The sequence below is a fragment of the Lindgomyces ingoldianus genome (genome assembly GCF_010093535.1).
Source record: "Lindgomyces ingoldianus strain ATCC 200398 unplaced genomic scaffold BDR25scaffold_25, whole genome shotgun sequence".
Taxonomy (NCBI): Eukaryota; Fungi; Ascomycota; class Dothideomycetes; order Pleosporales; family Lindgomycetaceae; genus Lindgomyces; species Lindgomyces ingoldianus.
Genome location: NW_022985186.1, coordinates 701,176 through 726,247, shown reverse-complemented (window position 1 = coordinate 726,247; position 25,072 = coordinate 701,176). Strand labels below are relative to the sequence as shown.

At 35.4% G+C, this 25,072-nt stretch overlaps 4 protein-coding genes across 4 annotated transcripts; 2 read left to right on the top strand and 2 right to left on the bottom strand.

The window, feature by feature from the left end:
- The first annotated feature begins 7,227 nt into the window (after positions 1-7,227).
- Positions 7,228-8,741, top strand: BDR25DRAFT_290524 (NAD(P)-binding protein). Its single transcript, XM_033688521.1, has 3 exons — positions 7,228-7,717; positions 7,780-7,961; positions 8,013-8,741. The coding sequence occupies exons 1-3, from the start codon at positions 7,431-7,433 to the stop codon at positions 8,447-8,449; spliced, it is 906 nt and encodes a 301-aa protein (XP_033545227.1). The 5' UTR covers positions 7,228-7,430; the 3' UTR covers positions 8,450-8,741.
- A 3,791-nt stretch (positions 8,742-12,532) lies between these two features.
- Positions 12,533-14,293, bottom strand: BDR25DRAFT_316163 (terpenoid synthase; the record flags this gene model as incomplete). Its single annotated transcript, XM_033691581.1, has 9 exons — positions 12,533-12,827; positions 12,889-13,112; positions 13,168-13,201; positions 13,257-13,352; positions 13,405-13,588; positions 13,629-13,811; positions 13,859-13,877; positions 13,932-14,055; positions 14,142-14,293. 9 exons carry the CDS (start codon positions 14,291-14,293, stop codon positions 12,533-12,535), a joined length of 1,311 nt encoding a protein of 436 aa, XP_033545226.1.
- Positions 14,294-18,992: 4,699 nt separating this feature from the next.
- On the top strand, positions 18,993-19,200 carry BDR25DRAFT_357701 (uncharacterized protein; the record flags this gene model as incomplete). Its single annotated transcript, XM_033695841.1, has 2 exons — positions 18,993-19,113; positions 19,145-19,200. 2 exons carry the CDS (start codon positions 18,993-18,995, stop codon positions 19,198-19,200), a joined length of 177 nt encoding a protein of 58 aa, XP_033545225.1.
- Positions 19,201-20,701: 1,501 nt separating this feature from the next.
- BDR25DRAFT_231726 (uncharacterized protein) lies at positions 20,702-20,881 on the bottom strand (the record flags this gene model as incomplete). Its single annotated transcript, XM_033685389.1, has 1 exon — positions 20,702-20,881. A coding segment is annotated over one exon (180 nt), but the record flags the coding sequence as incomplete, so codon positions are not given.
- Positions 20,882-25,072: the final 4,191 nt, after the last annotated feature.

Sequence of the window (25,072 nt, the reverse complement as noted above, 5' to 3'; positions counted from 1 at the left end):
TATTACTTCTAGTAGAAAGCCTACTAACAGAATAATTAGCTTCTACACTACTATAGAGTAGAAAGTATTAATTGCCTAGTAGATAACTGCATAGTAAAAGACTACTAGCAATTTAAAATTATAGCTAATAGGGTAGACAAGCAGACATACAGCCTTCCAAGTGTAGAAGAGGACAACCTTAGCATAAACTATAATAAAATCTACTATAATATAAAGGCCCTAATAGCTATAGGACAGGGACTAGAGAAAAGCCTAACAGCTAACTGCACACTTAAATTCTCTAAGGGACTAGTATGTAAAGGCCTTGCACTAATTAATAGCAGATGCACGTTCTTAGTAGTTAATCCCTATTAGGTTAAGGATTATAAGATACTGTACAAAATAAAGAAATAACCTCTTTAAGTATCCTTAGCTAACACATCTTTAATTAAATACAGAGGAGGATAAATCTGCCTAAAAACTAAGGAAGTAACTCTAGTAACAGATACAATAACTAACTATATATCCTTAAACATATTACTATTAGAAGATAAGTACAACATTATATTAGGATATAACTAGCTCTATTAGCACAACCCTAAAATAGACTAGAAAACTATAATAATAGAAGTTAAGGCTAAGCACACGCAAACAGCACAACTAACTAGACTATAGAAATTCCCCTACTAAGAACTAAAGGCACGCGCTGTCTACATAATAAAAGAAGAACTTAAAGAAGTCTCTTTTAAAAAATTTAAAAAAGAAAGAGACCTAGACTAGGTAGAAATCTACAGAATTGTAGAAAAACCTAGCAAAGAACTCCTAGAGGAATACTAGGGATATAAGGACATGTTTATAACCTTTAAAGATCTAAGAGAATTACCTCTACATTAACCTTAGAATTACGCAATTAATTTTAAACTTAACCTTTAGCTAAAGACACACAAGTTACGCCCTTTTATAGCAGCTTAGAAAGAAGCACTACAGAAATATGTAGACTATATGCTAGTAAGAGGCTATATCTAAAAAAGCAAAAGCTTTATAGCATTAGTAGTAGTCTTTGCAAAAAAAAAGAATAGAAAAGTTAAAGTCTACTAAGACTACAGAACTCTTAATAAGAACACTATAAGAGATTAATTCCCTTTTTCTATTATCTAGAACATTATAAACTAGCTAAAAGGAACTAAGCACTTTACTAAATTTAACATCTAAAACAGATTTAATAAGATAAGAATAAAGAAAGAACATAAACAGATAACAGCTTTTAAAACTCTATAGGCCTTTTATAAGCTTTTTATTATGCTATTTAGACTTACTAACGCCTCTGCTACCTTCTAGAGAGTAATTAACACTGCACTTAACTTATATCTAGACATCTTTGTCTTAGTATACTTAGATAATATTCTAATATACATAAAAAAAGACAAACTAGATTATTATTATAAGGTATAAATAGTACTAGATAAACTCTAAAAGTACAGACTTTACCTATAATTAGAAAAATGTAAATTTAACATATAAAAAATAGATTACCTTAGATTTATTATTAATAAAGAAGAAATAAAGATAGATCCTGCTAAAGTAAATAAAGTACTTAATTAGCTAACACTAATAATAGTAATAGAAATTAAAGGATTTCTAGGCCTTACTAGCTATGTGCAAAGAATAATTAAAAACCACTTAAAAATTACACTTCCCCTTATAGATGCTACCTTAAAAGAAAGAGTAACCTAGAAATTCTAATAAATAATAGAAATAGAAAAAGCCTTTTAAAAGCTAAAATAGATAATAACAAGCTACTCTGTTCTTAGAATGTATAACCCTACGCTAGAAACAAAAGTACACACTAATGCTTCTCTAAAAGCAGAAGAAGCAGCACTTTTTTAAAAATAAGAAAACAGTTAATAGCATCTAGTAGCTTACTACTTAGCAAAATTTGCACTATTAGAGTAAAAATATACTATCCCTAACAAAGAACTAAAAGCTATAGTTAATGTATACAGAAATTAAGAAGTTAAGCTTTAAAGCTTTAGTTAATAATTTATAATTTTTACTAACTATATAAACCTTGTTACTTTTCTTACTACTAAAAAACTTTTACTAATGCATGTATAATAAGCTATAGAACTTGCTTAATTTAATTTTATTATTAAACATGTAGCTAGAAGCAGTAACTAGCAGGTAAACACTCTAAGCAGACGCGCTAATTACTTTAAAAAGAATAAAGAAAATTCTAAAGAATTTGCAATCTTTAAAGAAACTCTAGAAAGACTAGTCTATAGAGGACTAAACTAAGTAAAACTACTATGTTCTCTTACAATAGTTAAATAAGGATAAAAGAACTTAATAAAAGAATATTATAAAGCCTCTATGTTTAGACACCTAGGAATTAGATTACTACAGAAGAAAATTAAAAGTGCTATACTTTAAGAGGTGCTCTAATTAAAACACCTATGCACTAAAGTCTTACAAGAATGTAACATCTGTAATAAGAATAATCTCTAACACTATAAACTTTATAGACTACTCTAACTAATTACAGCGCTAGGTTAACTATAGACTATAATAACTATAGATTTTATTACTAAACTGCTGCTATTATAAGAACCTAGTACAGAAAGACTTTATAATATAATTACATAAGTTATTAATAAAACAACTAAATTTATTTATTTATAGCTATTAAAAAAGAGCGTTACAGCTAAAGAATTTATGTTTAAACTAGAAAAGAATGTCTTAGCTACTTATAGCTACCCTAAGATTATTATCTTTAACTATAATAAATTATTTACTAGTAAATTCTAGGCAGCTGTAGTTAAACATTTTAAAATTAACTATAAGCTTTTTACTGCCTACTACTTATAAATAGACAGACAAACAGAAAAAGTAAACATAGAAGTAAAAAAGTATCTACGCAAGTACATGTTGTATAAACAAACAGACTAGGCAGAATAGCTACTAATAGCATAATTTGCTATTAATACTATAGAATTAGCTATAACTAAAGAAACCCTATATAAAGCTAATTTTAGATACTCTTTATAATATAAACTTTATAGCTTATAACTAACTAACTTTTTAAAAGCTATAAACTGCGCAACTAGACTTTTAGAACTGTATTAGAAACTTACTAGAGAAGCGCAGTTAGCTTAGAAAGCTATAAAAAAAAGTAGTAAACTAACAAAAAGAACTAGCACTAGAAATACACTTTAATAATTATGTGTATTTAGACATAAAGAATTTTAAAACACTAAGACTCTCTAGAAAGCTAGCTAAAAAGCGTATAAGACTATACAGAGTTATATAAACATGCTCTAGCATTTGTAAACTTAAACTACTAAAAAAAATGCAAATACATCCTTAGTTCTATGTTTCTAAGCTTAAACTTATACTTAAGACTATTCTACTTATAACTACTAGATAGAAAGAAGAAGAAAAAAAATATAAAGTAGAAAAAATCTTAGACTATAAAGAAAATAAGTACTTAGTAAAATAGAAAGAATAGCTTACTAGTAAAAATACTTAAAAACTTATTAAAAGCCTGTTAAACGCTCCTTAGGCCCTTTACAAATACCTAGAGTCCCTTCTAAGCAAAACTATTTAAGAGAAAGCTCTTTAGACTAGAAAACACTATTATTAGTTAAAACTACAGCAGCACTAGCTAGCTGCAATGTAGGAAGTCTGCAACCCTTTAATATAAGTTAAGAAGGAGGAAAACTAGCTACTTTTACTTTAAGCGCTTTAAGCTTATCTAGTAATAAAAAGTCTTTTTTTAGATACTTTGCCTTTTAATCTACTAAAAGATCTAATTATTGCTACACCCTCTTCTAATAAGTAATAGAAGACTAAAGACGCGCAAGTAAATTTTTCTGCTTTTTTAAAAACTTTTTTTTTATCTTTACCTTTTTTTTCTTTTTGCGCATTTTATCTTTTTAAATTACCTCTAACTCTGCTAACAGCTTTTTGCGCTCCTGTTCTAGACAATCTTAGGCTGTGTTAGACATAAAAGTGTTATAATAACTACTTTTTTACACACACTTTACATACTTGTCTAATAACAAAGACATTACGTAAGAGGACCTGCTTAAATAATAAGCACTATAAGGACGCATCTTTGTATAATAAAGAGGATTAAGGCAAGTAACAGTATAAAGGCAACAGACAACAGCAGAAGAACAAGAAGCCTAGCAAGGCATAGTTAAAAAGGTTTAACATAGGACTAGCCTTTAAGGAAGGAAATATACTAGCTAAAAAAAAAATCTAACGCTTATAACAAGAAAAATGTAACAGTAAAGACGCTAACTAGAAGGGAAGCCTGCGTGTTACAGCTAACAGTTAGACTATAATAACCTAACTAGCTGTCCCACACAGCCTAAACAATGTTAGATAGAAGACGCTTAGCCCTGCGCTAAGCGAATTACGTGATAGGATAGATAAGAAATAGCTCTAGCTTTTAAAGAAAAGCCTTGCTAAATGCATTATCTAATAGGACATGCAGGCTTGCAGGCTTGCAGGCTTGCAGGTTATGCAGGCTAGGTAAGCATGTAAACATGCAAGCATGCAAAACATGCAAAACCTATGTATATAGTCTTAATCACAACTATAGTTAGAAGGTTGTAATTACTATTTAGTCTTTACTTACTTAATAGACTAAGAGGCATTAAAACTTTTATAAAAAGGACATTGCTGCCTTGTATATCTTGCACTATATATACCTCTATTCCTATCCTTACAGATTAGGTTTGCTAGCTTTTTATACAGCTGCTAGGTTAAACTACAACCTGCCTTCTTTATCACGCCTACCCCACACTCTGCTTAACAGACTGTACACCTGATCTAGCTAAGTTCTATTCCCCCCTTTTTCGCTAAACACCCCATAGGCTGTCGTACTCCTGAAAATACCATTTTATCAGAGTAAGGATTGTAACAGAAATGGTATTTTCAGGAGCACTACGGCCTATGTTATTGTTAGGGGGAGGAAGGGAAGGACTTAGCTAGATCGGGTGTACAGTCCGTCCGGCAGAGTATAGGTAATGAGGGGAGGAAGAAGGCAGGTTGTGGTTTGGCCCAGCGGCTGTATGGGGAGCTGGCAAACCGATCCAAATGGATAGGAATGGAGGTATATATAGTGCAAGATATACAAGGCGGTGTTGTCCTCTTTAGAAAGGTGTTAACATCTCTTAGTCTATTATGTATGTAAAGACTTAATGGTAATCACAGCCTTCTAACTATGGTCGTGATCGAAACTATATACATGGGGTTTGCATGCAGTGCATGTTGTGCATGTTTGTATGTTTGTTGCCTGCATAGCCTGCATAGCCTGCAAGCCTGCAATGCTCGTGGCTTCATTAGATGACACATTCCGCTAGGCTTTTGTCTAAAAGCCGGAGCCATTCCTCATCTGTCCTGTCACGTGATCCGTCTAGTACGGAGTCAAATGTTCTCCACCCGATGTCGCTTAGGCTGTGAGGAACAGCTGATTGGATTTTTACAGTCGGTTCGTTGGCTGTAACAGAAACCTTCTGCTAACGTAATACTTTAAGACCCTCTACACATTCTTAATTAGGTTTAAATTAGGTAAATTAGCTAGCTATACTATACAGAGGATCCTAAGCTTATTATGTAAAGCTTAAGTCCTCTTTGCTGTATAAAATAAGGCTTTATCCTCTATTAAAATAGGCACTATAGCTACTAATTTATAGACTTCTTTAAACTTATAAATTATAGGTATAATCTCCCTACAGTAGAGTTTACTGTAGATGTTACTCTAATCCTTCTCTATTACTACAAGAGGCCCTTTGCTGTAGCTTGTTATACAGGCCTATATTATGCACACAGAATAACCTTAAAATTTAGGTACACAATAGCTTAGTAGATACTTCTCCTCTACCTAGCAAGTTATGTACACCTTTTTAAAGCTTCTACAGGCAATTAAGCACTTATCTATCTATATTACACATGCCTACTGCTAATTAGTCTAATCTTTATATGTATAGACCTACTGTAATTAATTCTAGTAGTAATTCTCTGTAAAAAGAGGCTTTTTAGTAGCTACATAGTAAAAGTATCTTTTCTTCTTAAATGCAGTAAAAAGTGTACACTTACAAGCCTCTATACCCTTAAAAGTAGCTATCTTAGTAAGGGGGAGTTTTTTATAATATCTATTAATTGTTGCATGTTGTATTAAGCGCTGTTACTTTAAAGTATTAAGAATAGAAGCTCTACTTTGCAGCTTTTAAGGCGTTTTAGGGTAATTAATTATATATTATACAGTTAATTAAGGTATCTATAAAGAGGTGCTAATACAGGTATATCTCTACCCTGTAAAGTTACGCAGCGTAAGGATTTTAACACGCTAGTAATAGGATAGTTAATTGCTAGTAGAGGAGGCAGGTGTAGCTACGCAATCGCGCGCTTAGGTTTAATTTAGCTGTACACAGTGGAGGGAGAGCATTGTAGACTTTGTAAAGTAGGTATGTTAATGAGGAGGAGGAGATCTGTGAGAGGTATCGAGCAGGAAACACAGGTCACAGAGAGGGAATGCAGGATAGGGGGGGTAACGAGAGTAAACCTTAGGGTCGGAGGCAGAGGTACGGAGGCCGAGGAGCCTATATACCCCGTGCCAAGCCTAGGGTACTCAGGGGTTGGATAGCTGTAACATAACCGTGACAAGATCAGGGAGAAGGATTGTGAGATTCAGCGTCAAATTTGGCCCCCAAGTGGCGTCGACAGGGGGGGAGGGGGCAACCCGTACATGAGCCCCCCTTGTAGTAGCAAGGCTCCGTGCCGTTCTACCGCATTGACTCAACCCAGGCTGCAGGATGCGTTGCAGGACTGCAGATAGTGGACAAGGTGAAGAAGATGGTGGTCCATGCGCTCGAGCAGCTCGGCTTTTGCGCACCGAGGAGAAATCTCTGTTTGCAACACCACGCAACACCGCCCTCGCCAGCACCTCTCGAAACTGTCGCACCGATTTAACACGGTTATTTAGTTATCTTGATAGTTCATAGCGGAGCTAGGGAGAGACAATCTCTCGCGCGGCAAAACTGGCTGAGAGAGATCACGTTCAGCTCAAAACCCAGTCGTTTGGCCCGTTTGAGCTTCGCCGACTCAACCTAGCCTAGCTCCTGCGCCTCCCAAACATGTTATTACTCAATAATCTCCCTACCCCTGCGAGATATGGTGTGGACAGGGGAAGGCGGCTATAAGTTGCAGTTGGTGTGCGGGAGTACTCGTTAAGTCAGCTCTCTCCCATCTCTATTTGTTTCTTGACTCTCTAGTACGGAATTTTCCCCTGCGGTGGAGCCTTGCCAATTCATGCCCTTGCCGATTGCATTAATACGAGACAATTCCCATAATTTGCAGCGTCCACAATTCCTTCGCTTGAAAAATTAAACTGTTCAGCCCTCAACCGTGGTCGAACAGCAGCATCTAATTTGATACCTATTACAATGACTCAACTTACCTGGTTGGTAACTGGGTGCTCCTCTGGGTTTGGAGAGGTCTTCGTGAGACGTATACTCGCACGGGGCGATCGTGCTATTGCCACTGCTCGTGGTGATGTTGCACGATTAGCTCCACTTAAGGACGCTGGAGCGGCCGTTCTCTCGCTTGACGTCACAGCCTCCCAGGCTGACATCAATGCGAAAGTGGAAGAAGCTATAGCTCTCTATGGCGGGATAGATGTCGTTGTAAATAGTGCCGGATATATCGAGGCCGGTATAGCCGAAGAAGTCACGTAAGGACACGCACTTGGATCTGGCCTTGTGCTTCTTCTGCTAACACTAAATTTTAATACAGCCAGGAACGATTCATCGCCCAGTTTAATACAAATCTCTTTGGTTCCATCAACACCACCCGCGCTCTCTTGCCACATTTTCGGGCTAAGAAGTCCGGCGTCATCGTTTACGTAGGTTCTCTTGGTGGCATTGCAGGAGAGGTTGGTGGCGCGGCCTACTGCGCAAGCAAATTCGCTCTTGAGGGTAGGCTATCTATATCTCTAGAACATGACATGTCTACTGACTTGACAATAGGTGTTGCCGAATCAATCAAGCTTGAAACGGAAGGTTTTGGCGTCAGGTCGCATTTGTTCCAGCTCGGCCATTTCCGTACGAAACTCCTCGATACCAACAACTTCAAAGCAGTCCCACGAACTGTCGATGCTTACAAAGATCTGAATGAAATGATTTACAACTTCCTTGGACAAGCAGACTCGAATCAGCCAGGGGATCCTGAGAAGGCCGTCAATATCATGATTGATATTGTCAAGGAAGAAGGCGTAGCTGCAGGAAAAACCCAGCCGTTGCGTTTACCCATTGGGAAGGATGCTCTGGCAACGCTCCGCAACAAGTACGTCAAGTATTTGGAGTTGTGCAATGAGTGGGAGAGTGTCATCACGAGCACCGATTATGACGTACCAGACGTAAAAGCAAGTACAACAGTCCAAGGCCATGAAGCCACCGTTCTTTAACCTGAACTGGGCTAGACTATAGTCAGGCCGATTCATGTTACGGATACCACCGAATAAAGATAATATTTTGCATCCTAGATTAGGTCAGAGGTCGATTACTTTAGCGGACGTACCGTTGCGGGAAGTAGAACTAGTGAATGCCTTGAACCTCAGTTTAGACATCATATGGGACCATTAGAGGCCATGTAGTGTTGCAGGGTACCCTGACTGTGACATTCGAAAAAGAGCAGTGCTAGGGCCTTGTGGGGACCGAGAACCCGTTTCTGACAGAAACAGATGAGGGATCGACTTGGATGGGCACTAGTCATATAGACAGATGAGTGTTTAATCGCATATGGATCATTCGGTCAAGTGTACAATACTCGTCAAGCCGAGGAGAAGTACTTGCTGGCCTGCTGTGGACCCAAGTTTCGGGGCTATTCGGCGTATATGGCAGGGTGCTGTATAACTACCTACGGCAAGGTATCGCTTGTTGTGTTTGAAAAGGAATGGAGTGCTCTACATGGAGGAGTGTATCGCCATCGTATTGTATCTGCGATATATGACTTTGGGAGGAGTCGTAGCGCTACTCTTCAAGTACCAATTTTGATGGAGGATTGGGCCTCTGCTTGTATATCAAAGGATACAGTTGCCCTGCATGAACAGGAAGACGTTCTTCGAATGGGATGGCATGTCAACTCGCTAGATTTGAACCCTATTGAGAACGTATAATGGATACTGAAGCACCGCAGCGGAAAGAGGTTCCTGAAGACCATAGAGGAGGTTAGGCAATATGCGCAGGAGTGGGCCCCAAGCTTGATCCCTCAGACTTCCCGGAGTATGTACATATGTACATAGCATGAGAAAACGGTGCCTGGTAGTTATTGCGGCTAATGGAGGATATGTGAAATGGAAACATCGACAGAATTGAGAATTCTTCAGCTCATTGAAAATGCCAAGACGGTAGCGTGGAACTAGGCATACCAACAGGTCACCCCCTTGTACAGTACATACCAGGGTGCAGGAAGCGGGGTCACCACAACGGCCGCCACCTGGAGCATGGACATTGCACTAGTGACTCTTGCAATTACGGATGTCGATCTAGACCCCTTGGCCTGTGCTTCGCATCGTAAGCCTGATCGATAGTCATAGCGTCTGGCTGACTGGATCTCGATAAAAAATGCCTTGGCGGATTTAGTCCATGCCCTCCCTACACCCTGCTGGCTGACTGGGCAACGATAAATATATCGCTGATAAATATTACTAATAACAATTAACGTACACCACAGGCAAGTTGCTTACACACCTAAGTTGCTTACTTTTACTAAGACTTTACTAAATTACTCTTTCTATACTAATGCATTTCTAACAAAACTACTTAGATATACTAAAAAAAATTAGATATATTTTATACTTTAGGCTTTTAAATAAAATATAACACTTTTAAAGTAATATGCTATAGCTATGTATAAAGTTTTTTAAAAAATAATAAATAACTAATATACTAAATAACTTTTATAAGCTAATGTTATAGCTAACTTATTAAAGTTAAATAATAATAAAAAGTAAGTAATTATTAAGCATATACTTAAGCTATATATATAAGAATTTTCTTTTTAGCTAGTAGCTATAGCTAATATAGCTAATTCTTTACACGCTAAGTATAATCTAGGCTATATTAGCATAAACTAGCCTAGTATTTTTATAAAGTGTTATTTAAAGCTTAAAGTAACGTTTTAAGTATAAGTATAGTTAGTAAATATCTAGCTTACTATAAAGCTTATTTTATTAAAGTTATATATATTATTATCTTAAATGCTATACTTAGCTTTAAATTAATTTAAAAAATTTATAAAAAGCTGTTTTATAGTTATAGTTATACTTAAACTTTACTTTAAGCTTTAGGTAATACTATATAAACATACTAAGCTAGTTTATACTAACATAGCCTAGATTATACTTAGAATGTAAAGAATTAGCTATATTAGCAATAGCTGTAAGCTAAGAAAAAAATTCTTATATATATAGCTTAAGTATATGCTTAATAATTACTTATTTTTTATTATTATTTAGCTATTATAAGTTAGCTATAGAATAAGCTTATAAAAGTAGTCTAGTATGTTGTAAGAACGGAGCTCTGTACCACTACGCCAATACAACCAAAAAGGTGCGAATAATCAACCAACGTTAATTATTGCGTACAGAATAGTATATATACCCGTCGCACGTAAGCACCATCTCGGCCTTACACGTAAGCGCTATCCCGGCCTTACATATGTTAGTTATTTATTATCTTTTAAAAGACTTTATACATAGCTGTAGTATATTACTTAAAAAGTATTATATTTTATTTAAAAGCTTAAAGTGTAAGGTATATTAAGATTCTTTTAACATATTTAAGTAGCGTTATTAGAAATATATTAATATAAAAAAAGTAGTTTAGTGTAGTCTTAGTAAAAGTAAGCAACATAGGTGTGTAAGCAACTTACCTGTTGTGTGTAACGATTCTCGTTCCATCTCAGGTCGCCCGGAACCTCCGGAAGGCCCCCGTATCGGCCCCGACCCCGACCTGGCCCCGACCCCTGCTGTACCCCTATTCCTTCATGTATTTAGTCGCACCTTGCCCCGTAGCTAGCTCGGTAGTTTTCTAATATCCTACGTACAAGGCCTATAGGTGTCATTAGTATTCCCAGGTCTCTAAGTCCCCACGCACTCCCATATGCCTCTGAGTAGATTTATACCGCATTCAGACCCATTGTCTTGCCTGCGCTGTTACATTATATTAGAAAACTTGCTTTTGCTAGTAACAGCCTTGTTACAATATTGCATTAATTGTCTGTTTAACTACGTCTAAGCCTAAGACGCGTCTGATTTAGTTTAGGTTGCAATCCTCCACACTGTTACATTAAATTACTTAGTCTATAGACTAGATCCCATCAACCTCTAGTTAACTAAAGCCTTTAGGTTTAGAACTTTCTATCCCCATGCAATTAGGATTGCCTTCAGAAAAGTTGCAAAAAATGCGCTAAGGTAGAAACTTAGAGACTACTAATAACCTATTAGGATTAGAGACAACCGCTAATGCCTAACTTTTAACTACTAACCCCTGACCCTAGAGTCAAATACGCTCTAGCCAAGCCATACCCCACCCGATTCAGAGTCGATGCATAGCAACATGTCCCAATAGACCTCGATCGACTACTAAATCACCCCTAATAATGCCTTAAATCACCACTGCTACCCTATAGCAAGGGACCTTTAAGGCACCCCTAACAATACCTAATGCTACCTTACTAAACGCACGCCTAAGATTAATAACTGTACAGATAGCTAGGAACAAATGGCAAGTTTTAATTAGTGACAGGCTGGACATCTACAGATCACTATCAGAGCAGGCGCGCACGCATGGCGTTTGGTTTGGAGGACACCGCTGGCAGTGCGAAGGAATACTTGGCAAGGACACCTAGCTGAATCAGACTAGTTCGGTTGAAGAAGGCAGAGGACATAACAGCGATACTTTGTACTATAATTACTACTAATAGGGACTATCAGTCTACAGAGGGGGGGGTAGTGTAACAATTCTCGTTCCATCTCAGGTCGCCCGGAACCTCCGGAAGGCCCCCGTATCGGCCCCGACCCCGACCTGGCCCCGACCCCTGCTGTACCCCTATTCCTTCATGTATTTAGTCGCACCTCGCCCTGTAGCTAGCTCAGTAGTTTTCTGATATCCTACGTACAAGGCCTATAGGTGTCATTGGTATTCCCAGGTCTCTGAGTCCCCACGCACTCCTATATGCCTCTGAGTGGATTCATACCGCATTCGGACCCATTGTCTTGCCTGCGCCGTTACATTGTGTACATTATAAAATTCTAATTATATTTATAGTTGTTGTAACCAATCTATTTTTTAACTTACACAATTAAGCATGCATGGACGAACTAAACCCCTTCACAAGACGCATGTCTTCCTAAGAGAGACGGCACAAGCCTCTAAAAGTTGCGACGAAGACTATGATATGAATGACACATTAATGTGGACGTTTAAGACTTTTCAAAATTATTTATTTGTTAATGAGGGAGAGATTCCCGCCCTATCTCAGTCATTTAACATCTGCTAGGGCGACGGAGCATCGATATTGCCTCTTTTGCAAACATCGCTACTATTCCCAAGCCAATAGGAACGATGGCCCTGCGGATAACCGAAGACCATCCAAATGTGAATTTTTGCAACGTCGTTCTACGTTTGCTTTCTTTGTGGCCCATCGTAGTTTTGCGTTCCGCGCTAACTACACTATTTCTATTTTTGACGTCGGCGATTTTTGGTGGTAACCTGATTGGAAAAACGACCCTTCCGTCAGGCTGTAACATGCCCTCGTCAATATATCGCTTGAGACCGTAACTATATTGAAACATATCAATCTCTCGCAATTCTTGCTTTGGGACGGAATTAGTCTCCTTACCTCCAATGCAGATTGCATACAATCAAGTCTTTACATGCTTTCACGTAACGGTTCATCGTCGTTTGGAAGTCTACTGGAATCTCCTTGTATAGCTCTACTTCTACCTCATTGAATTTGATATAGCATTCATGCAGCATGTCTCCTGCGATGGCCATGGCTTCTTGAGCCTGGAGGTTATTGTGGTACATGAGTAGTGGAATGAGACTTTCGAACTGGCCGTGCATCTAAAAGCGAAGTTATGGAACCACGATGCAAAAGAGGGCGACGTTCAGAGCTTACAATTTCTCGCCGGAGGGAAAGCATATCATTACTTCTGTGCAATCAGGTACTTCAGCACTCCGTATTTCAAAGCAGTTTCAAAAACGTACATGATCCCCATCCGGGCTAAAAGCCTCCACATTAGGTTCATATGCTTGTTCTCCTTGAATGAAAATTCCTGGGGGATCGCCAACTGGTAATTGTAGCTTGAGGCGTCGTCAGCAGGTAAGGACCCTGTCTTGTGATACCAGAACTCACTATATCAGCGAAAGGAGAGGGAAGACAGCAATATTCTTCTCCCGGCGTGTGAGATATTGCTCAACAAGAACAGGTTCAGTAAGCTCTCGATCCACCTGGCCCTGAACACTGGACGTAATGAAAGCGCACTGAGCCCATCTGAACTGCTCATTGGCTTCTAGAGTACCGCCGAAGTTAGTAGATGCTACTTGCTCCAATATATAATAGGAAATAGGGAAACGCACCATGCGTGCCTCTTGCGCGGATATCAACACCCAGGTCCCAGAAGCTTTGGATGGCTGGATTGGGGTGGGGCTTTTCTTGTGGTTCATGGTTCCATGAAAGACTTTGCTCCACTAAAGCAATCGTCTCGTCACGGTAACGCATAATAGCTTCGGGCATGTGGTATAATGACCCATCGTCGATAGCTGTCCTAATTAGTCTACCTCCTCTATGAAAGAAAGACACGGAATACCATCATCCCAAGGAAAGTACTAGTTATGCCAGCCATTTCGATCTTTAAGGAATGGGTGTTGTGAGCATTATACCCAAGCGATTAATTTAGCCATCGTAAGTAGCTGTTCCCTGGCTGCACCGGGATAGTTCATGGCAGCGAAACCCGGTGCATTCAGTTCAGCGATTTTCTTCCGAATTCTCTCCTCCTTGAACCAACTGTAAGAACGGAAATAGTTAGATATTACATCTTTCTTAACCCTCAAGAGAACGAGGCGGGCGAAACGAGGGGTGGGAGTTCTTACTGATTCACCCAATTGAAGAATTCCTCCTGTATGGACTCGAGGTGTGGATTGATGCCAAGCGGCCAATCTGGACACAGTGTTGAAATGGCAGGTACCACTAAGACCACTCCCTCGAGATCCTCGAACAACGGCTCAAATTGATGTCTCGGCATTTTTGAAGTCAGCTAGGACGAAACGGTGGTAGAGAGTAAATCATCATATCCTCACAGAACTCCTTGGGAAAAATTAATATATGAAGACAGGGTGTGGCTTGAATAAGAAAGGTGCTAAGGCAGACTACGTTCGGTGACCTCAGCGTAGGAGCGGGACCACATTCATAACGGAGATCATTGAGTCTCACTCCGGTCCTCGCGAGCACTAGGCATGGAAGGCGCAGTGCACTCCCTGTAAAAGGCATACCCTGCAATTAACCACCTTGTCCGGGTTCCGTACCCTCTGGCGGCTGATCCCTCAAATCTGATCCAAAACCAGGGCTGTGTTTGACCAAGGACGATCGATTGAATCCTAATAAGCCACAGACAAGGGCTTTTCGTCTTCCGGGATGGCTCGAAAGTTATCGACTTTTAACTACAATCCTTGCCATGATAGACCAATTACGGCGGACGATATGGGGATCGAGAGACAAAACTCGGGCGACCTGGAACACTAATCACGGACCCCAACATTATCAGGAATTAGAGGCATGAATATGATGTAATTTTACCGAACGAAATAGGCTAAAAATTATTCGTGCGATGGTATTTTACAACATTTGAACTTTACGTGGGTGAAGCGGTCAGTGAAAATATGAAGAAAATGAGCCACAAATTGGTCACGAATAATTGAGATTGTATGTACGCGATAGCATGCATATTGAATGTTGTGTAGATAGAAAAGATATGGAGTTGCTTTCGCGTGGCATCAGATACGTGATGCAGGTCCGCAGCCGGACCTAATTGGTTCGTGTATGAGTCGTACTGCGGCTTGTGATAGACAGTGAATTCGAGTACCACGTGACTATTGTGAACTACTTTCACACAATAGCGATAAACAAAGAGCAATCTTTACCTAGACCTAACCCTCTCTAATACGACCACCAGAGCGCTAGTACTACCACTACTAACAATGTAGGTCTTTGTACAATCAGCTTGCTTTCCAGGGTAGAGTTGTCTTTAGAACAAGCTATATGCCTCCCAACTTCTGCCCACCTATTATAGTAGCATTATCTTTGTCACAATCGGCATGCTCAAGCTACAAGCAAGAGGTGGTGTAACCTAACTAGATTAAACTAAGGAGCAGAGGAGCTGCTCTGCGAGTTTAAGATATACATGTGTGCTCCCTGCCAAGGCACTACTTGTTGCGCAAGTGAGGGAGCTGAAGCCGCAGAGCATGTGACGCGGTACGCGCTGTTACAATCTTAGCGATTTGCATTAGGTTTTTAAATAGTAGAGCTGTAGTTTTTTTTAAATTCTCTTCCTAGTAAATTCTTTTAGAATTTACCTATCCTAACCTATTTTAGTTCGTTCCTCTTCTAAGATTAATAGTATATATATAAGGTTTAATATAATAGTAAATTTATGTATATTCTTTCTTAAACAGAAGTTTTTAGTTTTAATTACTAAAAAGAGCTAGTTCTCTTTGTTTTATTTTCTAATTATTTATAATAACGTGTATTACTACTAAGCGCTACACTATTCTATACTAGAACGCTTGTGTAACAACATTACACAACACTACAACTAATTTTTATACTATGTGCAATTGAATAACATTATTTAGAGGCTTTACTATAACGTGTTCTACTAGCAAGCTGTGTACTCTAGCAAGCTGCGCACTCTACTAAGACGTGATTAAATACGTCTATCTTTTTAACTATAACTAGCTTAACAACAATAAGTCTAATTATTTTTTAAAAAATTGCAATTTGTTTTACTGTATTTAAATAAAAGTTGATTTTTATCTACAAATTTATACTACTACAGCAGCTTATAAGATTGTAGAATTAACCTTCTAAACACATCTCTACAGTGTATAAACTAACATAAAAATAACATCTATTAATTAAAAGCAATTGCTAGTTAAACAGTAGTTTTTATCTACTAAATCTAAAACCTTGTTTAATAAAGTTTTCTACTATAACGTATTATCGCGTATACTAAGAGGTTTAGCTAGAGCTTGCAGCCTAGTCTGCGGCTCGGGATCTAGAGATAGTTTGTTCCGAAGCTTAGCGTATATAAGAAGAGCCTTTAACTCTCTTAGATAGCAGAGTCACTTTATCTAATCATCTAAACAGACATTGCTAAGCTATTTTCTACTCTATGTGTATTTTACAAGCGAGCGGTCTATACAAGTAAATAGTCGACTCTATTAAAATTTTAGCACTTTATACTTTAATTAATAATAGATCTACTAATTAAGTTTTAATACACTAATAGAAAAGTTGAATACTTTTTATAGTTTAAGTAATGTAAAAAAGCTAAATTTTAATTGTTTAAGCTACAATAGTAGTCTATAGAGTCTCTAAGACTATTGTTTACAGTAGTTACACAATAGTTGAATGCGTCGTCACTATAGTCGGATGCGTCGTCACTATAGTCGGATGCGTCGTCACTATAGTCGGATGCGTCGTCGCTATAGTTGTATGCATCTTACTATAGTCTATGTTGCCAAGACTACCCACTTATTTCGCATATATATAGACTCCTACAAAGCACTCCTCTAGCAATCAATACAATCTAGTTCCTCATGCCTCTAGCGCTTCACATAGCTTCACAGTTATGAGCCTAGCAATTGCTTGCTAGTTAATCAAGCTGTTTTCAAACCTATACTAGAGAGAGCTTCTTTAACACCCTGCATACAATTGTAACCTCTTTGTTACACTAATCTTAACCTTGTGGTCTAAAGAGGAGACTTAAAGTCTCTACTTTACTAGTCGCATCAATCGCGACCTCTACAATCTCCTTAGTACGCCACCAAAGCTCTCAGTCGAGCACCTTAAGAACAACCTCGTCCACCTCAAGGACAACCTCGTCCACCGCAAGGACAAACTCGTCTACTATAAGAACAAACTCGTTAATCTTAAGAACATACTTGTCTACTGCAAGGTTAATTTTCACAACCTTTAACTATGTTATTAATATAACAGACTCTACTAATTAACTAGTCTTAAAGTCTATAATTATCTTTAATATAACTAATAACTAGAACTAATAGATCTACCCTTAAAAGTTAGTTGCGTAGCAGCTGTTTGTATAGGAATACTACAACCTAGAGCTCTTAGCAGCGAAGGTGAGGATACTAGAAGACAAACTTATTAAACTAACATATAATAATTATTAATCTAACGCTACTAAACTCTCTAACATAGATATAAAGAGCTTATCTAACTATGCTACTAACTATAATTAATAGAAGCGTAAAATTACAGAGTATAAGACTCTACGTAAATCTCTAGCTTAGATAAGTGTAAAGATGTGACGGCGCGTACCGCGTCACATGCTCTACAGGTCAGCTCCCTCGCTTGCGCAACAAGTAGCACCTTGGAAGAGGGCACACATGTATCTTTAAACTCGCAGAGCAGCTCCTCTGCTCCTTAGATTAATCTAGTTAGGTTACACCACCTCTTGCTTGTAGCTTGAGCATGCTGATTGTAACAAAAGATCTTTTATATAGTATAAAGTAAAAACTATATTTAACGTTTCTTTAACACATTTAACTAGTTTTGTTAGAAATGCATTAGGGTAGAAGAAGTAGTTTAGTGTAGTCTTAGTAAAAGTAGGCAACTTAGGTGTGTAAGCAACTTGCTTATAGTGTATATTATAATTTTCCTTCTTATTATCTTAACGTACTTTATAGGCGAGTTGCTTACACACCTAAGTTGCTTACTTTTACTAAGACTCTACTACACTACTTTTTCTACACTAATGCATTTCTAACAACACTACTTAAATGTGTTAAAGAAATGTTAAATGTAGCTTACACTTTAAGCTTTTAAATAAAACATAACACTTTTTAACTAACACACTACAGCTATTTATAAAGTTTTTTAAAAGATAATAAGTAACTAACACACTAGATAACTTTTCTAAGCTAATTATACAGCTAACTTATAAAAGCTAGATAATAATAAAAAGTAAGTAATTATTTAGCATATACTTAAGCTAGATGCGTAAGGATTTCCCCCTTAGCTAGTAGCTATAGCTAATATAGCTAATTCTTTACACACTAAGCATAATATAAGCTATATTTGTTGAATGGACTCTCTGCTAGCTAGCACTTGGTGTCAGCAAATGCGTACGAGACGGAGAGGTTTGCACGGTGTAAACATCGCACGGGGGTGTTGGGTAACTAGTGTTGATTCTTCTTGTTGTTTCTATTGTACAAAGGAAAGGGGTTAATATAGTCCTAAACTCTGCGCACAGATCTCTATGCACAGGGATCTAGGCGCATCTAAGCCACGTGACTATTAACTAGGCGCCTAAATATTACTATTTAGACATTAGCAACTTTTTATTTTTTCTTTATACAAGACTTGCCTTATTTACACATATAGTAGATAGGTTACTGTAGGGCCCTTTTTGCCTATCTTGTATAGGCTTAAGTCTGTTAACTAACACTTTAACTCTAATAGTTAGTTAGTTATATAAAATTAGTTTTTTAAGAGCAAAGTTTAGCGCCTTCTTTATATAGGCATTTGTAGGGTTATCCCTTTTATTAATCTACTGTAAGGACGGGGCTCCGCACCACTCCGCCAATACAACCAAAAGGTACGAATAATCAACCAACGTTGATTTTCAGGTGCAGAATAGTATATATACCTGTCGCACGTAAGCGCCATCTCAGCCTTACATTATCCCCCTTCTTAGCAGACGCATGTCCCAGGCGTCACATGACCTACCCGCAGCTCAGAGGCGCCATGCGCATGTCTCAGTTACCGGCCAGAGGCTAACCACCTGCGGCCCAGAGGCGCGGGATAAACACGACGCAACGCTCAGTGGCCACGCCAGCTAAGCCATACACACTAGACCTCCCAGCAGCTACAACGTGGCGCCAGAAGAGGCCGCCTTACGTTTCAGTCTAAAAACTAGCAAAGCTGTCTAAGGTGTGGGTCAAACGCGCGACCGTCCTTGTTGTTAGTTAATTATTATGTAAGGACAGGGCTCCGCACCACTCTGCTAATACAACTAAAAGGTACGAATAATCAACCAACGTTGATTTTCAGGTGCAGAATAGTATATATACCTGTCGCACGTAAGCGCCATCTTAGCCTTACATCTACTTAATCTCTGTAATCTCTCTTTTCTTATATAATTTTTAAATTAACATAATATTAATTATAAGTTTTTTTTATTTGTTATCCTAAGCTTTATAAGACATTTATACAGAGATCTTAAATCTGTGCATAGTACAATAAGTATAAGAGGTATTCTAAGCATACATGTAATCTAGTTAATAGTTGTACTTAGTGTAATTGCGCAGTTAAATCCTCCCACTATTCTGTACAGCTTACTAGCTAGGACAGAGCAGGTAACGCGTTTACACTTAGAAAAGTTCTAGTGTATAATATTACTTATAATTTTAAAGTTATATAAGTTTCTAGTTTACTACTTAGTTTTAAGAATAATAAAAAAGCTAAGCTATAAACTTAAGTCCTTATTATTTATAAATAATCTATTAGTAAAGATAAACAACTTTATATAAAAAAGATTAAGTAGTACATATAATAATTTTTTATTCTAGTTATTAATTTGCTATTAGATTTGTACATTTAATGCCTTAATATTATTATACAACAGCAACATAACTTAAGCAGTAGTAGACAGGTTAAATGCTGCCTTAGGTTAACATACTAATGCAATATAGGCACCTTGCGCGCGCTGTTTAACGTACTTCTGCGCAGCATCCTCTACCTTAGACTCTATTATGTGTAGATTCCTAGCTTAACCTTTTTATATAAGAATAATATTATTTTATATAAAGTAAATTTTTTCTTTATTAAATTAAATAGCTTAATTATGCAATAGTATAGTTTTAGGCTTTACTTAAAAGTTAGCTTAAAGTAATTTTTTTTTCTCTTTTTATGTAAAATTAGCTATAATAATACTAAAAGTATTATCTATCTGTAGTCCTATAATACTAAACACTATTAGGCCTTTATATATAATTAATAAGCATAGATTATATAATAAGGTTTTTATAAAAAGTCTATTTTTATAATAGTTATAGTATGTCTTAAACTAATACAAGCCTAACTCTACTGCGCTGTATAGTAGTTATATAACTTTAAATATTATGTGTAAAGAGAAGCTTTTATAGAGTTCTTTTAGTAGTTGTACAAAGAAAGTGCAAATAAGCTTATTTATTAATTATACATATACCTAAGTAATATTACATAGTTTATAGTGCATGTTATATAAAGCTATTAGTAATAAGCTAATAGCTAAGATTAACTTTTAACTTATTTTCTAAATTATAGAAAACTATATAAGAATTTTTTTCTTCTTCTTATCTAAATGTTTTATAAATATAAGTTATAACTTTTTATATAGTTTTATTAATTTCCCTTTAACTTTATGTATAAGTTAAAGGTTAAAAATCTGTCCCTTATAAATTAATAAATTATATAAAAGTACTTTAAATATGCTACTTATAATTAGACTTTTTATTTTTATATAGTCTAATTCTTTAAATAGTCTCCTAGGTGTTGTGATTACACTGTCTGCATAGAGCTTAATTACTAGTGTGTAGTCTTTCTTTTCCTTTTAGGTTAGAAATATTGTAGCCTATAGATTTTTATGTAGTCTCTCTTAGCCTTTTTTAGCTATCTATAGTTTTAGTTTTAGTTTATATAATAAATCTAATACTACTTAAGGGGCTGTTTTATGTAGTTTATTAACTAAGGTTAGTTGCTTGCGTAGGCAACCTCTCTTTTATGCCTGTAAAGAATCTCTTTGTACTAGATCTAGTTTATCTAGATCTAGCAATTCTTATACAGGTTTATCCTTATTTTTTATACAATAATATAGTATAACTTATGTGCAGTAAAGTCTTACTAGACTATTCTCTATCTTAATAATAATGTCTAGGGCCTTAATTCCCTTTACTATGTGTAGTCCTGTCTATCCCTTTTTCTCTTACTATGTTTTTACTTTAGAACTAAGTAGGAGATTTAGTACTTTATATAAAGTTAAGCTATTTTAGGTATTAATTATATAATTAATATTAACTTTTACTTTTTTACTTTAAAGCATTTTTATTACCTTTTATACAGCATTAGCTTGTGTAATAATATTAGAGGATAGTGTAAAATCTATGTTAATTCTTAGGTACATTCTAAATATAAGTAATATAGGTATAAGACTGTTTAGTCTTACTATATTATTTAGGGCTTTAACAGCTATCTATAACACTAACTTATTGTTTATATAATTATCTAATTCTGCACAGAGGATATTGTACGCACGTTGCAGTAGTGCGTGCGCGCGCTTAATCTTCCCTAGAGCCTAATAGGCCTCTACTAGCATCTGTTAACACGTTGCTCTTACAATCTTTGCGTAATTCTAAAAGTCTTTAGATGCAAAGTTTATACTAGAGTTATATATAATATAATTAAGTAAGCCTTAGTATGTGTTAATCTAACACTTGTAAAGCGCGTTCTAGGTATCTTGTGTAGACATTAATTTTAAGAAGGTTGCTACTTAGAATAATATATCTATGTTAATTACATGTAGTACATTTTAGTTACTAATTTATATAACATTAATTACTATTTTATAGTTAAAGTGTAAGTTATTTTTAATTATAAACTTAAATCTTTATAGTGCTAAGTTATGTAGCTAACATATGTAGCAGAATTTCTTAATCTTCTTAAGTATAGAAAGATTAACATTATGTCTAGTGTTTTTAAGCATTATGTAAAGTTGTTTTATATAAAGATAGCTAAATCTTTTATGTAGTTGTTAAAGTTTATGTTTAGTAAAAAAGAACATTAATTTCTTTTTTTATATATTAAAGAATAGATAACTCTATTTTTATATAACTAGAACAGTATTTCTATTGCTTTGTACAATTACATTCTGCATGTTGTTAAAGTACGCACCTATTTAGTCTACGTCTGCTAGAGACAGTAGGAACAGTGTTAGGGTGTCTAGAATGTAATATGTTATGTTACTAACTAGGTTAGTAATTTATATAGTACTAATTAATTTTATTAATTTTTATTTTTTAAAGCTAATACTTTTTTTTCTTAGTGTTTAGTCTACTTTTATATAAGGGAATTTTTATAGGTATGCTTTAAGTTATAACTTCCTTATAGTAAAGATCCTTACTACGCTAGTATCTTATAGTTTACCTTAGTATACTGTATAGTATTAATTTTTAAGGATAAACTGTTCTGCGTATTCTTTAGGTTCTAGGCTGTAGATGTCCTCTACAGTCGCGCAGTAGAGAAATATAGCATTAGTAAAGTAGTTAATAATCTTCTTACCTTTCTTTTTATCTAAGTTATTATTGTTATGTAACTTTTTTTTTTTTTACTTTAGTTTACTTTTAAACTTTTAAATGTACATATTTACCTTTTTATATATTAGTGTCTTGTTATAGAATCTTTTATATAAAAAGATATATTAGTGTTTTACATAAAATTAATCTATATAAGAATAATTTATTAACTAACATTCTTTTTTATAACAGACAAAGCATTACTTTAATTATGTAAAGAACTGTAGTCTAAATAATTCTTTATATCCCCTTAGGCTTCTTCTATGTTGTTAATAGCTATGTGTACATAGTAAGCTATATTACCTATTAGTGTAGTACACGTTTTAGAATTTATTTATAAATATATTATTCTGTTAATTAATTATAACCTAAAGTGCTAAACAGAGGTTACTATATAGTGCCTTATACATAGGCTTAATTAAGAACATTGCTTATTTAAGTTTAAATTGCCCTTAGCATGCTTATATAACAGTAGTGTAAAGCAGTATCTTACCTTAAAATTATAGACTAAAAGCTTTTTATATAAAAGTAAGTTTATTAATTATAGCTTTAAAAGCTTTATATAAAGTTTTTATAAAGTTCTTTTACTTACTTTATGTAAAGCTTATTATTATCTAATCTGTCTAATACTAGTTATAGTTTATGTTAGTATTAAAGTAATTACTAAGCTGCTTATACAGTAACTTTTATAATTATTCTAGACTAATATTATAAAGGTAGAACATGTGTGCGCGCCTTTTAAAAATATTAAGAAAAATGCTTATATATAATGCCTTAAAAATAGTAAAGTGTTAGTAGAGCTTAATAAATACTATAGCTTTATTAGCTAAAATATTATATAGTTGCCTTATGTAGTTGTTCTCCTTTCTTTATACTTTCTAGAATTATATAACCTTCTTAGGCGCAAGGTTCTTTGCTGTAATATCTTGTATAAGTAGAAGTTAGTATAGATCTTATAGTAATTAAATTATATGCAGTAGGTACAAGCTTTAGAGAATCTTATGCAGAGCTATAGCTACAGGAATATGTAGCTGCCTAGTTGTGCTCTTATACAGTAAGCTATTGCAAGGTAGTTGTACTAATTATAAAGGAAGTATTAGGTCTACAGGTAATTTATACAGAGACATCCTCTATTGCGTTAAGACTAGTAATAGTAGTAATAGTTTTATATAATGCTTTAGTAGAATAGTAAACATGTGTTCTTTTTTTATAAGTTTATATAGTGTAGTAGCCTTTATTATGTCCTTCTTAAAGCTAATACTCTTATTCTATAGAGTAGTAATTAGTTTTTATAAAAATAGTTAGCTAAGATCTTTAAAGTGTATAAGCTTTTACTTTATAAAGTTGTTTTAAAAGTTCTTAAGTGTACATACATCTGTTGCGCTTAACGCGCAGAGTTCTATAATTAAGTTAGCTGCGTATAAATTAAGCTTCTTTTTAAGTGTGTTATTTAATAGTTTAATCTTATTTACTTAATTTTTAATATTTATCTACTCTGCTAGGGTCTTTGCTAAGATGCCTATAAGAGGTATATATTAGTTGTACATTAATATGTTATGTTAGCTAGTTATAGATAGAGCTAGCGTTGCTTGTTGCTCTATAGTAGTTAATTATACGTTGTTGCGCGCTGTCTTACTTCTTGTTGTACGCTGCCTCTAAACAGCCTTGTGCAAAAAAATAAAACAGACCTTTTAGTGTTAAATAAGCACTACTATTTATATAATACCTCTAAATAGTATTATACAGACAGGTTTCTTACTTTTACTTAGGTAACTAAACAGAGATTTATAGCTACTTGCATGTAAATTAGACTTTATCTTTACTCTTACTAATTTATAGTTAAAGTAGTAAGGAAAAGAATTCTTTTTATATGTAAACCTTTAAATAGAAAGGTATAAAAAAAGCTTTCTCTTTTATAGTATTTAAACTACTAATTAGTGTTAAATAGACTCTCTGCTAGCTAGCGCTTAGTGTTAGCAAATGTGTACAAGACAGAGAGGTTTGCACAGTGTAAACATTGCACAGGGGTGTTAGGTAACTAGTGTTAATTCTTCTTGTTATTTCTATTGTACAAAGGAAAGGGGTTGATATAGTCCCAAACTCTGCGCACAGATCTCCGTGCACAGGGATCCGGGCGCATCCGAGCCACGTGACTATCAACCAGGCGCCCGAATATCACTATTCGGATAATATTAGCATAAACTAGTTTAATATGTTTATTAAGTGTTACCTAAAGCTTAAAGTAAAGTTTAAGTGTAAGTATAACTATAAAAAAGCTTTTTATAAAAATTCTATAGTAATTTAAAGCTAGTTTAACTTTATAAAAAAATTAAAGCTAAGTATAGTATTTAAAATAACAATATATATAACTTTAATAAAATAAAGTTTATAATAAGCTAAATATTTACTAGAGCAGTTGTTATAAGTTTAGAGAAATAAGAATAGCTAAAAGT

Bases quoted from the DNA above. Each gene is read 5' to 3' on its own strand.
- BDR25DRAFT_290524 (XM_033688521.1), top strand. From the start codon at position 7,431: ATGACTCAACTTACCTGGTTGGTAACTGGGTGCTCCTCTGGGTTTGGA. The intron at 7,718-7,779 runs GTAAGGACACGC...ATTTTAATACAG, and splicing joins GGTATAGCCGAAGAAGTCAC to CCAGGAACGATTCATCGCCC. The intron at 7,962-8,012 runs GTAGGCTATCTA...ACTTGACAATAG, and splicing joins AAGCAAATTCGCTCTTGAGG to GTGTTGCCGAATCAATCAAG.